This window comes from Carcharodon carcharias, chromosome 8, assembly GCF_017639515.1.
Source record: "Carcharodon carcharias isolate sCarCar2 chromosome 8, sCarCar2.pri, whole genome shotgun sequence".
In the NCBI taxonomy this organism is placed as follows: Eukaryota; Metazoa; Chordata; class Chondrichthyes; order Lamniformes; family Lamnidae; genus Carcharodon; species Carcharodon carcharias.
Window position 1 is genome coordinate 155,083,835 of NC_054474.1, and position 14,645 is coordinate 155,098,479.

General features: G+C 42.7%; 1 protein-coding gene across 1 annotated transcript in view; it reads right to left on the reverse strand.

The window, feature by feature from the left end:
* Positions 1 to 14,645, reverse strand: part of kcnt1b (potassium sodium-activated channel subfamily T member 1b) — a 388,151-nt gene that overhangs the window by 19,789 nt on the left and 353,717 nt on the right. The window contains exons 21-25 of the mRNA XM_041193666.1: positions 12,280 to 12,351; positions 9,605 to 9,739; positions 5,125 to 5,236; positions 3,748 to 3,849; positions 2,868 to 2,951 (exon numbers count right to left, since the gene is read on the reverse strand). Coding sequence (XP_041049600.1) covers positions 2,868 to 2,951; positions 3,748 to 3,849; positions 5,125 to 5,236; positions 9,605 to 9,739; positions 12,280 to 12,351 — 505 coding nt within the window. The remainder of the gene's footprint in view (positions 1 to 2,867; positions 2,952 to 3,747; positions 3,850 to 5,124; positions 5,237 to 9,604; positions 9,740 to 12,279; positions 12,352 to 14,645) is intronic.

The following is a 14,645-nucleotide window of genomic DNA, read 5'->3' on the forward strand; positions in this document are numbered from 1 at the left end:
GAATAGATTGTTCAGTAATGAGATTCAGAGCATAAAATGGTTATAGCACAATAGACAGCACCTTCTAAACCCACGACTGCTACCATCTAGAAGGACAAGGTCAGCAGGCACATGGGAACACCATCACCTGGAAGTTCCCCTCCAAGTCACTCACCATCCTGACTTGGAAATATATCACCATCCTTCACTGTCGCTGGGTCAAAGTCCTGGAATTCCCTTCCTAACAGCACTGTGGGTGTACCTACACCACATGGACTGCAGCGGTTCAAGAAGGCAGCTCACCAGCACTTTCTCAAGAGCAACTAGGGATGGGCAATAAATGCTGGCATAGCCAGCAATGCCCACATCCCATAAATGAAAAAAAAAATGGTCATTCGGCCCTTCGTGTCATTGCCGGCTCTCTGCAAGAGCAATCTAGCCAGTCCCACTCCCTCACCCTACCTTATAGCCTTACAAGTTTTTCCACGTTAGGTGCTTTATTCATTCCTCTTTCAAAGCCATGACTAAATTAGCTCCAGCACCCTTTCATGCGTAGCGTTGCCAGCTGTGAACAAATGTATTCCTGGAGATTTCATCATATGACTTATCCCCACGCTCTTGCCATTAGTTGGCCAACACATCTGTTCTTGTAATGCTACCTTCCTGTGCCAATTGGAAAGCTCATTACCCAATTGGATGGTACTTGACTGTTAGCCAAACAGCCTTTCTCCCCCGCCCCATCTTCAATGTTTTTATATATGGTAAAGAGAAACTTTCAAAGAAAATGACAAACCCACCCACTTTTTTAGTGTCCATATGATTTTTCTACAGGGTTGCACGCAGCAGTGTCCTGGAGATTGATCTTCAATTCCTGGAGACTCCAAGTCAATTCTGGAGGGTTGGCAATCCAATCAAGCTGTGCATTCCAGTTCCAACCACTTGCTGCGGTAAAAAAGCTCTTTCTCATGTTGCCTTTGATTCTTTTGCCAAACATTTTGGCCTTGATTTTCACTGAGTTGGGTTGACTTGGGTCGCCCTTTAAAAATGGCAGGCATGTCCTGATTCCGGGATTCCTGATCCCATTCCCAGGCTGAGAGATTTTTGGGAGTACCTTTAAAGGATGCGGGCTACTTCCCATCAGAAGCCCGCTTCCAGCACTCCTGACCTGGCTGGCTCCATTGCGGAGATAGGTATCTCCTACACCTCTGAAATTTTCATGGAGTCGGGCCAGGTTTTTAAAGAGCCATAGTTCATGGCCCCTTAGAGGGGCATAGTACACATGAGGGGACCTTTTTTAAAAGGTATGTGCAAAAGGACCCCCTCTTACTCCCTAAGCCAAGGTATGCTCCCCACCCATACCCTCAGCCCCTACACCAAGCTCTGCCCTTCCACCCACCCCATATGTCTCCTCATGCCCCTTATGCCAGGCTCTGGTACTTCCATGCCCATTGACCCACTGTAAACTTTCTCCAATCAATGAACAGCACAGCCTAAAGTGGGATGTCTTGAAAAAAGCTCTGAAAATATGTAATCCATTGATCACTTACTCCTATGAAAAAAAGGTTTGGATGGCAAGCTAATAAAATGTCAATCATTCAGGCCCTTTGAAGTTTCAAAATTCACAAACCACAAACACTTAAAACCACTTACTTATGTTAAAAAACACTGTGAAATTGACAGCAGAGATCAGAGAGCCTGAGATGACAATCAAACAATGTTTCCTCTTGGGAACAGATATTCTGTTAATCTAATAGCTGTCTCAGCTCCCAGCCAGGCCTTATTATGTATGCTTGTGCATGGAAGTGCCAGAGCTTCAAATAAGAAGCATGAGGGTGCATGGGGTGAGTGGAAGGGCAGAGCTTGGCATAGGAGCATGAGGGGTGGGTGGGGACATCAGCTGGCATGGATGTGGCATGGGGAGTGTTTGGAGGGTGAAAAAGGTGTGAGCGTTGAGGGATAGGTGGCTTTTGTGTTTTTATTTTAACTGGGATGCAGTCCCACAACACCGAGGTGGGCCTTTTAAGCAACCTGCCTCTGCAGCAGCAGCCTCTATGGCTGCCTCAGCACTTCTTCCCCAGTCGGCTGGACCAACACCAGCTCGCACCCCGGAATGAAAACTGCACTCTGGTGGGCACTTTCTCTGGAGGCAGGCGAGCCAAGCTGGGAATTTTCCTGACTCAAGGATGAAAATCCAGGCCTGTAAGTCTGTGTCCTCCTGTTTTCAAACCTTCCACCAAAGGGACCAGTTTCTCTCTATGTACTCTGTCTAGACCCCTCATGATTTTGAACACCTTTATCAAACCTCCTCTTTGAAGAGCAAGAGTTTAGAGGCAAGTTCTAACATATTTTTCACACTCAGTATGTTTCTTTAAAGTTCTTTAATTTTTAAAGAAAGCTATCCCGAATTTCGAGGGAGGGCTATTCAAATGGGGAGTAACAAATAGGTTCAAGGGACAATTAGTGTACCTGGAGACAAAAATAAAAAATGGAAAATGTACTGAAAAGGTGGCTTGGTGGGATTGTTCGAAAAGAAACGAGTTTGTTGGGTTACTGGGCCTTTCCCTGATCTGAAAAATCCTCTTGTTAAGTAAATGAGCAATCGAAGATAAGTAGCACAACTGAAATGCTACAGGTTTCAGCAAGAGACACCACTGGCTGAATGGATGGAAATAGACAAAGACAGAGAGGGAAATTTAACAGTATATCAATAGGCAATTACGGGAATAGCATCACTGAACTTGCCAGCAATAACACATTGGGAGTGACTAATATTTCATTATATCTTAGTCCTTACATATTTGGAATTTGTAATTTAATAAAACAACATACATAAATCAGCACCAAACTTTAATTGTCATCAGATATGCATGTGTCTTTCAACTACTTACAGCACAAAGATAACCAGAGCCTGGAGCGGTGTCAAGTCCCAGCAACAGCCGTGCAATTGGGATCATGTAATCTTTAACAAAGGACTAGCAAGGAAAATAAGAAAGATTGGAACAATTATGACATGTAATAGTTTCACCAGCTTAAGTGTGGCAATACCTGCCTCAGGTAGAAATAGGCAAGGTCACTTTGGTACTGCCCACCCAATGTGTTCCCAATCCACCCAACTTCCATTCTCTGCCAATACTACCCCACCAAAGAAATGTCCAAGATAAGGAATTCTTCATAAAATCATCCAGCGCAACAGGAGGCCATTCAGTCCATCTCACCTGTGCTGGCTCTTTGAAAGTTAATCTCATTCACCTGATCTTTCACCATAACCCTGTAACTTTTTCCTTTTCAAGTATATATTTAAGTCTCTAAAGAAAGTTATTGAATCTGCTTCCACTGCCCTTACAGGCAATGCATTTCAGAACACAACTCCTTGCTGAGCAAACAAAATTCTCGTCTTCCCCCCAGTTCCTTTGCCCGATTATCTTGAAATCTTTGTCCTCTGGTTACTGACCTTGCTGGCAGCACTCCATCAAAACTGTTCAAAACTTTGAATAACTCGATTAAATGTCTCTTTCACTTTTTCAGCTCTGAAGAGAACAATCCCAGCTTCTCGTTTCACCCCATATAACTGAAACCTGGGAGACAGTATGAGTACACCACTCTGTGCATTACAACCCTCATCGATATTCAATTTCTGTACAACAGTGAACTCCTGCTGTAGCTCATGTGCAGGCATGCTTGTTCGTTTTTGATTGCACATGTCACCAGCTAACAGGTTCCACATGTAAAAGGTAATGACATTTAATGAGCATGCCCTACGCTACAGACCTGATAAAGTAGTGTGTCCAACATACTGATACTGAACACCCTTCCAGCAGCGAAAGGGAGACGGAACATGAATGCCAAGTTTGAGCCTTTCTCACGTTCCTTCTGTCAGGCAACAAGAGAAATAAAAAATAAATGTAATTGTTGGTAAGTATTGAAGACAGTTCAAGTAACATCCATTCATCAGCCAGAAAGCCCAAAATAACTACAATGGATACTTTAAAGCTACTGCAAGTGGTTTCTGTACAGCAGAAGCGCCCCTTTCATGAATAGTTGCTACCCATGGGCAGAAAACATCCATCGCGAAAACATAACCACAATGTCCAACCCACTGAAACTAATCAATGGGTAATTACAGGGGCAGTGCTTCTGTCTCGAACTACCCCATCCCCACCCTTCAGCCATTGCTGCATCCTCCGGTGTGGAATATGGGCGACAGGCCTATAAGAGAAAGGGCCTCAAACTGGGCTCTGTGACCCAGGAGGACCCTCAAAGTCATCAGATCAGCACCTCAGGAATTTGGTGTATTCTCCTGTGTTCGCTCATTTACTCCCAAGTTATTCCTGTTGCTGTGTATGAACAAAATATCATAGTATGGGTTTCCTTTAAAAACTTGGTACAGGAAGTTCTGCAAGTATGCCAGTATTTTTAAGAGGGTTTCTGGAAGTGTTCTCAATTTTCCACATGAAAAGAGATTGTGACTTCAGAGGAGTGCTAAATGTGCGAAAGGCTCCATTCAATTTGAACAAAAACCTCTTAATACCAAGTTGAACTGGTTATTGAGCATGGGCCCAAGGACAGCACTCTTTGTAGTCCATATGAACAGTACTAGTTCATCACAATTACTTTTCCCTTCAAGGTTATGCTTTAGGATGAATGCAGCTATGGCAACCAGGCATCAATGGAAAACTAATTGTGCTCTTGTGCTCATGACTCCTACTCAAGGACAGCAATGAAGAACACTGACTGGAGCTAAACCAGGGAATCTTTTAAAGCCCTTGAATTTCTTTATGCATCCTGCTAAAATAGATCTTACCAAGGGGATAAAAACAGAAAATGCTGGAAAAAGTCAGCAGGTCTTAACAGCATCTGTGGAGAGAAAAAAAAAGAGTTAACGTTTTGAGTCCTTATGACTTCTTTTTCTGCTCTGAAGAGTCATAAGGATTCGAAATGTTAACTCTGTCTTTTTTCTCTGCACAGATGCTGTTAGACCTGCTGAGTTTTTCCAGCATTTTCTGTTTTTGCTTCAGGTTTCCAGCATCCACAGTATTTTGCTTTTATCTTACCAAGAGAAAATTGATTAATCTTACTATCACGGGGAGGGATCATTAAGACACAATGCACTGTAATTTTAATTTGACAAATTAAATGTGGAGTTACCTTTTCTAATTTCGACAGTGCAAGCGAATAACAGTCCTTGGCTCGGAACTGCATGAACCTCATATTTGACGGGTGAGTCAATTCTGTGATAATGCTGAGACTGGGGAACAACCTGAAACATGGAGCACAACAAATGATGTCTGAATATAGTTAACTATTGCAAGGAAAAATTAATCATTCATGGTTTTCTCACACCTTGCCTGTTTTAAGACCCCAAAACGCTTGTGGTCCAAGCAACTTCATTAAAATTGTTCAGCCATGACTACCACACTGTATGCTAAGGTGTTGCTGGTGATTAAAAATGATAGGAAACTCCAGGGCAACTGAGCTTTTTATGGATAGTGGATAGCATTGGGTTCATTCATGTAAAGAGGAATATTAGCAAATTGACGAAATGTGCTTTCTTGTCAAGTGGAAGCAAGAACTGGCTACAGGTAATTATCTAACTATAGAAGCCAAAAGACATGACATCAAATCTCAGCTGAAGGAATATGGTGAACAAAAATGATTCCTTTGCGGGAAGATAATGTGGGATATTGAACACAATAACACATCTCCATGATTCTCTCGTCCTTGGTCGGTCCTGAGAAAAATGTGAACAGTGAAGCTAAAACAACATGAGGAGCTGCTTCACGTCAACTTCCCCAGAATTAATTTTCTCAAGCTCAGAAGCTTTGAAATCCATTTTTAAAATCAAATTTAAACACCATATGAGTAAGCTTTTCCACCATCAAACAGAATTCTGTGAGTGGCTGCTGCATTGAAAAAGGGTGGAATTTTTGGCTTCGTTTTGTTTGTTCTGAGGTAATTATGTAGTATTTACAGTGCAGTAACAGGTCATTTGGTTCAACTGGTCTATGCTGCTTTTTTATGTTTCATATAAGCCTCCTCCTAGTCCTCTTTGTTTAATTCTATTAGCATAACCTTCTATGCCATTCTCTAAGTGTATATCTAGCTGCCTCTTAAATATATCTATGCTATTCATCTCGACTACTCCTTGTGACAGTGAATTCGATATTATAATCACTATCTGACTAAACAAGTTTCTACTGAATTCCCATTGGATTTACAGTGACTATTGTATATTTATAGTCCTGTAAATACATTCTTCATGGAGGTCTTGTGGCACATGGGGTCGTGTCCTTGCCCCTGAACCAGAAGCTCTGGATTCGAGTTACGTTCCAGGACTTGATGATCAAGGAAGATGTGTTCAAGCCAAACAGGTTGAATGTTGGCCTGCAAATCCTTCCAACACATGACAATGGCAGGCGGTTAAGATTGGGAGAGATTAGCAACATGATAGAAAGAATGTTGGAGCCTCTACCGTCACTATCCATAGCTCCAGGCTACAACATGCATGTGAAAGTGCATGTTGCCACAGCAACTTGGACTCCCCGAGTGAAGTGTGACACACCACCAGATGCATTCTTCAAACTGACTGGTGCTCAGTTGTAAATGTTAAGAGTCATAGGAACATAGGAATAGGAGTAGGCCTTTCAGTCTGTCGAGTCTGCTCCACCATTCAATTAGATCATGGCTGATCATCCACCTCAACACCACTTTCCTGTGCTATCTCCATATCCCCTGATGTCATTAGTATCCAGAAATCTATCAATTTCTGTCTTGAACATGCTCAATGATTGAGCTTCCACAGCCCTTTGGGGTAGAGAATTCCAAAGATTCACCACCATCTGAGTGAAGAAATTCTACCTCATCTCAGTCTTAAATGGCTTCCCTATTATTCTGAGATTGTGTCCCTTGGTTTTAGACTCACCAGCCAGGGGAAATATCTTATCTCTATCCACCCTATCACGCCCTGCAAGAACTTTGCAAGTTTCAATGAGATCATCTCTCATTCTTCAAAACTTGAGAGAGTACAGGCCCAGTTTCCTCAATCTCTCGACATAACACAATTCTGCCATCCCAGGGATTAGTCGGGTGAACCTCTGTTCCACTCCCTCTTTGGCAAGTATATCCTTCCTTAGATAAGGGGACTAAAACTGTGCACAATACTCTATTATGGCGGAGAATTGTACTGGATATCTTATTGCTATTTTTCCACAGCAGCGACTTTCTTCCACCAGAATCCAATTACACTTTCGAGAACACTCAACTGATAGAAACATGAGGAAGAGGAAGCAATCCAACACCTCAAATCTGCTCCACCATTCAACCAGACCATGGCGGATTTGCACCTCAACTCCATTTACCTGCCTTTTCTCCATGTCCCTTGATTCTTTTACCTAACAACAATAATTTTCAAGACATCTTGCATGACGACATGAGAACTATTGGCACAAAAATGAAGGATCACTAACAACCGAACAGAAGCTGAATATCCATTACCATGGAGCCCATTGCTGCTTGCGTTATTACATAATTAATACACTCAGTCCAATACGCAGTTAGACCTTATAACGTTTAATACATTTCTTACTTCTTTCCCAGACAGTAACATTTGTATTCCACCATCAATCTATTGCACTCTTTTGATTTTACTACCCAGAACCAATGACACTATACTTCAAGAATAAAACAGAACATTCCAGAAGTTCCCAAACTAGTCTGGCAGCATCTGAGATAAAGCCCCTTCACCAGAGCTGGGATATTAACCTGTTTTATCCTTTTCTTTTTGAGTACGTGCTGCCCTGCTATGTCTTTCCAATATCTTGTGATTCATTTCATAATCCTAGCATTTTGTAGTTTTATTTGCCTTCGTAAAATGAGGGTCCCTCACACTAGGGAAACAATAAGTAGATATCGGGGAAGTATCTCCTCATATGGAAAGTATAAAAGTTAAGGGTATCACTGGGAAGACATCTGATGAAAATTGACAGCTATTCTGTTTATTGTCTTTCTGATAATCACCCTTTTACAAAGCACTATCTGGTAATGGGGCAACACAATCTCAATTCTCTGTCCCATTCCACTAATGTCACTCAAGGGTTACTCACATTCTTCCTATGTGAATCTGGACAGTTTTGAATTCATTGCGGAGCCAGGTCCTGTCTACACCAAATATACATTTCACTGTATGGCTCACTGGGTAGGAAAGAGGAGGAGGAAATCCCTGCTTCATTTTTGTTTCTATGTCAGCCATGGCTCACTCTTGCCTCTGAGTCCACAGGGCTAGTGAATCAAGTCCCAGTGAAGATGGTGGCATAGTGGTAATGTTACTGGATTATCACTCTGTGGGAATTAGTAATCCAGAGGTTTAGGTGAGTGATTTGGGACATAAGTTCAAATCCCACCACAGCAGCTGGTGGAATTTGAATTCAATGAATAAATCTGGAATATAAAACTAGCCTCAGTAATGGTAACCATGAAACTATCATTGATTGTTGTAAAAACCTTTCTGGTTCACTAATGTCCTTTAGGGAAGGAAATCTGCTGGTCTGACCCACGTGTGACTCCAGACCCACAGCAATGAGACTGACTTTTAACTGCCCTCTGAAATGGTTGAATAGGCCATTTCAGAGGGCAGCTATAGGTCAATGGGCAACAAATGCTGGCCTTATCAGAAACGCCCACATCCCATGAAAGAAATGTAAGCACAAAATGCTAGACTAGCACTCCAGTGCAGTACTGGGCAGGTGCTGTACTGTCAGAGGCGCTCATAAACTGAGACCTTGTCTGCCCTCTCAGATGGATGTAAAATATCCAATGGCATTAATCTGAAGGAGTTCTCCCTGTTGTCCTGGTTAATATTTATCTCTCAATCAACATCACTAAAAGCTGATGATCTAGTCAGTATCACACTGCCAATTGTGGAATCTTGCTGTCCACCAATTAGTTACCACCAATTTTACACCAGCGCTGTATTATGTTACTACAGTAAACTTTGTGTTATCTGGCACTCCGACTGGAATTCTCTACTAACTGGAATTTCTGATGTCCTCTTAATACGAACCGTCTCTTCAATCGGAAGCAATTACAAAGTTATCCAGACCCCGTACCTGCATACTGTATTATTTTACACTTCAATTTTTTTTAATGTACTGTTGAAGATTAGAAGTAAAAGGAATACTATTCTTTACGTCCCGAGTACTTGCATATTAGTTCATACTACAGGTATTGTCCTGTATTCCATAGGTAAATGGGACTCTCCGTTAACCGGCACCACCCATTGCCTAAGCATGCTGGATAATAAAAATTTTACTATATATTACAACTTACACTTTCAAAAGTACCTCCTTGGTTATAAAGTGCTTTTGAGACATCTGGAGATGGCGTTATATAAATGCAAATCTATGGGTGGAATTTTACGGCCCCATCGTGGTGTGGGCGGGGCTGGAAAATGCTGCGAGCCGCTCCAAAACCCGTTGATCTCGGTGGGACTGGAAAATCCCGCCGGTGAAGGGGCCATAAAATCCCGCCCTATATTTATTCACACCCAGAAAGAAGGCAATTTAGTTGAGAGTCAGCCAGCAGCTCATTTGCAGTTATGTTACTTGGGCTTGTTCTGCAGAAATACCCTTACCTGAACATTGTTTGGACATTAACAATTGTCTTGGCATCAGCCATGTAATCTTCCTCGGCACTCATCGTGCTCTCTTTGTCCACAACCACCAGGTTGTCAGCATAAATAATCCCACACTGCAGTAGATTATCCAGACTGAGGGATATGCCCAAGGAAACAAAAAGGTAGAGATCGAGAGTTAAAATGTGCTAATTTCATACACACAGGCAGCATAAAAAGCTTCTCCCAGGTTGACTGACAGTTCTGTTGCAGGGTCCGACCCAACGTATTCACCTTTCTTTCCTCCTCAGGTGCTGACTGACTGCCCATTCATCATTTTCATTGCGAGTTCTGGTCTTTCAAAGTCTTTCTAACTCTAATGCAACAGCAACTGCTTATATTTATTTAGCGCCTTTAACATAATTAAAAACTCCCAAGGCGCTTCACAGGAGCCTTACAAAACAAAATATGACACAAGCCACATATTAGGTGAGATGACCAAAAGCTAGGCCAAGGAGCTGGGTTTTACGGAGTGTCTTAAAGGAGGAAAGTGAGGCAGAGAGTTGGAGAAGGAGGGTATTCCAGTGCTTGAGGCCTAGCCAACTGAAGGTATGGCCACCAATGGTGGAGCGGTTAAAATCAGGGTTGCTCAAGAGACCAGAATTAGAGGAGTGCAAGTATCTCAAAGTGCTGTAGGGCAGGAGGAGGTTACAGAGATAGAGAGGGGCAAGGCCTTTGGAGGGATTTGAAAACAAGGATGAGAATTCTAAAATCAAGATGTTGCTTAGCCGGGAGCCGTTGTAGGTCAGTGAGCGCAGGGATGATGCAAGTTCCTTTTATTATGCGACTCAATTATTTGTCTGGATTAATTCTACAATTAACTTGGAATCTGTGGAAACATAAATTTCATAGCATTGCCTTTGTACACACTTCAGGAGGCAATGTGCTTTCCTTTTGATTTTAGTTAGGGTCTGCCACCTATTAATGGTCAGAAAACATTTCCTGTCAGTGGAAGTGGCAGAAAAGTGATACATTCCCTTCACTAAATGCTCTAGTTTTTTGAATGACTTGCTCCTTCGACTTGATTTGCTTAAAAATGGCAGGGGAAATCCAACCTCCGATAGCATTGAAAAACTGGTGGATACAAAATGAAGTGAGGATGATTTCAAATGCGTTTTATGTTATATTCAGACTTCCAGAATCAATACTGTGGAATGGAAATGGGATATTAGTTCACTCCATTGTATCGCAGCCCAGGTATAACATGGGTTTCATACAACATAAAGCTCAGCATAGGAACTGGAGTAGCTCACCTAGCCACTTGAGACTATCCCTCCAGTCATGGGATTTTGGATGATCTGGGACCTAATTCCATACAGCATTAGCGTGAATCTTTTATTACCCACAATAGGCATTCTTATGGTCTCTGTGTGGCACTGCCACATAAATGCCAATTAGGTTTGAGTTTTGCATTCATTAGCAGCTGGGCTGTGAATGTCCAAGCTCATTTTAATATAGGCCCAACCAGCTGGGAAAGGAAGAAACCTTCCTGATATTGATATGTGTTAGAAGTGAACTCAGATCCCAGAGGTTAAACAAACAGTGGTCCAACCAATAGCGCCAAGTAATTTGGAGATGGATTCTTCTAATAAAAGTATTGCTGAAAAAAGAGACATGTCTGAGCTTTTCATCTTGCACTCATCAGGGCACTAACAAGAATGCCAATGTAAAGAGAAAGACAATAACTTATACTCCATGCGCAGAGAGTGCCAATTGGTTGGCAAGTGGCATTGCCATGGAGAATGCACCACTGATGGTGAATGACAGTTAACTGCCATGCATTGTTTTAAATTTAAACATGGCAGCTTGACCCTGATTGGTCAAGGCAATGCCCTGAGGAATGAGTCAGCAGGTGGCTGTCACTTATTTTGTTTAGCTGAAACAGGCACAATGTGTGTACATGTTCTTGCTGTCTGCAAAGAACAGGACTCTGTGTATTAATATATGTAGTTTCCAGTACACACAAATGCACCACACTGAGAGCACAGCTGACAATCTTAAATTGGTTGTCAGCGCAATAAAAGTCAAGTTGTTAATTCAGATTATCAAATATAACAACTACAACTAATATATAGAAGGGAAATATACCCATTGGGGGAAGTTTTCCTCTTATGGTATCTTCTCACTTTTCTTGTTCCATGGACCATCTCCAAACACATGGCCAGCTGCTGACCTTGTTCCAGGAATTACCCAAAGTCACTCAGAAGCTTGATGGATGATGTGCAAAACTGACTCACTTTCTAATAGAAATCCGGTTGACATTGCTTGGACCAGTAGTCCAGAGGTCTGGGCTAATGACCTGGAGACATGAGTTCAAATCCTACCACGACCATTGTGGAAATTTAATTCAATTAGTTGAATAAGCCAAGTGTAAAAACTAGTGTCCATGGCCATCATGAAACTGCTGGAATGGTCAGAAAAACCATCTGATTTCCTAATGTTCTGGTGTCAAACATGCTGAGATAAGAGAATTAGTCAAGGGAGGGTCCAAAATTAAACTTGCAGCCAACTATAACATGGCAGAGCATATAGGGGGCTCTGCTGCCTTCATGCTTGGAGGGTGTATCCAAATCAGTGCAAGTTTAATCACACAGTTGAATTCTGGCTTTTGATTGGTACAATGCATTGATACTTACTTGTCAATGCTTCCCACCATGAAATAAACCATTGGAAAACAGCTGATTGCCTCTAGAAAATGGTTATCTGGCCTGTAAAACACATCGCAACTTATATAAAGCAAGTATTACATTGCATAAAAACAGTCTATTCATCAAATTAAAACGTTATTGAGTATCTGCATGTAGGAATATAAACTATCATAATTCTGAGTCAAGATCAACATACTTCATTCTCGAAGACAAAGCTGGTGATAGTTGGGGATGTGGTTAAATAGGAAAACCATAGTGACAGAAACTGTTTTTTTCAGGGTGAACCTTGAAGGATTAGGGTTTGACCTGCAACAACTTTGCTCCTTCATGTTTAGTTGCTGGGTTTGGGTCTGTTGGGGGTTGGAGGGAGGGTTGAGGAGAGCAGGAAGGGGACAGTTCCGAGTTGTGTTGTCTGTACTATTAATCTTCTTTGTTCAAAGCTCAGTCCTAAATGTGACAGGGCAATAAAGTACTAACCCAAGTGTACACTCAGTCTTCCTGTGTCATAGAATTTCTAAGTAACAGCTTAACAATGTCATCCTTTGTCACTCGCTAAAAACTGAAGAGAGGGCATAGGATAGCTCCAATTGCTTAAAAATAAATGAAAAATTGAGTTTTCTGTTTGTTGCCCTGGGCACGTTACTGAAAGCTTATCTAGATATCAGGGCATGCGAAAATGTGCTCGAGAATATAGGCAGGTGAGAATTACTGAGGAGAGTGATCTAAGAGAGGCAAAAAAACGTGGAGAGGAAGAATGGCAGAAAGACCCAAAATGCAAGAAGCTGGGATGATCATCTCTTGTTCCAGGTTTTGAAATACACAAATGTGGATGACACTGCCTTTACTTTTGAAAATTGGTCCACTCTAGTTTCAGCAACGACGCACCTCATGTGCAATTTTATATACAATGGGCAGAATTTAGTGGGTGCCAGGGTTTCTGATCCTACCACCCAAAGAGTGTTGGCTGCCCCACAGCCATTTAACACTCGGTGGGGCGTTGATTTGCTGGAGGTGGGACATTTGGCCATCGCTCGGGAGGAAGTCTGCCTCAGAGAGCTGCCAGCCAAACTGATTGGTTGGCAGCGCTGAAGTCCCAGGTCTTGTGGCAGGGATGGAAGGGAAGGCTAGGAGAAGGGTGGGCAAGAGGGGTGGTGGGCTTCCTGATGGTAAAGACAGGCAGGGAAAGAGCACCCGGGGAGGGGGATGGGGGCAAGGGAAAGGGTGGGCAAGCGAGTGCGGTGGGCTTCCTGATGGTAAAGCCAGGTGGTGAAAGAGCACCCAGCGAAGGGAGTTGGGGGTTGGGGGGGGCAGACCTAAGTGGGGGGGGGGGGGGGGGGGCTTCTGATGTGGAAAGGGACCAGTGATGGAGGTGCCACCCCCCCTCTACCTTTCCTGCCTGAGGCACATGCAGAGTGACCTGCCAGGCTTGCCCCTGTCTCTGACCTCCACTTGCCGGCCTCAACATTGAGGCCCGGCGGGAAGTGGCCCTTAACTAGCCATTCATTGGCCACTTGAGGGCCTCGATTGGGGAGTGGGCAGGCTGCCTGAGGCCTCATCCGACCCCCTGTAAAATTGTTGGTAGGTCAAGGGCAGGCGGTGGGAAGGTCACTGGGAAATTTTATGGGCCTCTCTGCCTGCAAACCCACCAGCAGAGGCCCATAGAATTCTCCCCACTAATTATTTACTTGTAGGAATGGTGTTTGAATCTTAGAAGTCATATAATGACAACTAGGGAATTGTTCCGGGGAAACCTCTCAGTTTTCCTTCCAGTTTGAAGTAGTATAATACCTCCCTCCCTTCAATTGAGAACTCCCTCCCTAACAGCACTGTGGGTGTACCTACACCACTTGGACTGCAGCAGGTCAAGAAGGCCGCTCATCAACACCTTCTCAAGGGCAATTAGGGATGGGCAATAAATGCTGGCCCAGCCAGCGAAGCCCATATCCCACGAATTAATAATTTTTTTTTAAAATTGAGGTAAGTTAACCACATACCTTTTACAAAACAAAACAAGCAACTAGACTTCTAAAAATAAGGCATGCACAACTTTTAAACTAGACAGCTCATCAAAATGTGACAACATTTCTTGTTCTTGAAAGAGGGAATGGAAGTAAGAGCTGAGTGATTCTGATTATTAATAGATGCATTATCTAGTTCAAAACCATTAAAACAAATGTTGTGTGCATCTCCATGATATGCAGAGATTCTGGTAATGCCAATGCTTTCTTAATGAAGGATAGTTTCTGGTAGAATGGTATCATCCTCAGTGGAGGTTAAATGGGAGTTAATTGCTGATAATTTGCTTTCAACTTGTCCATCTGTCTGTTTACAGGGCAAGATTCTTTTTTTAAGAT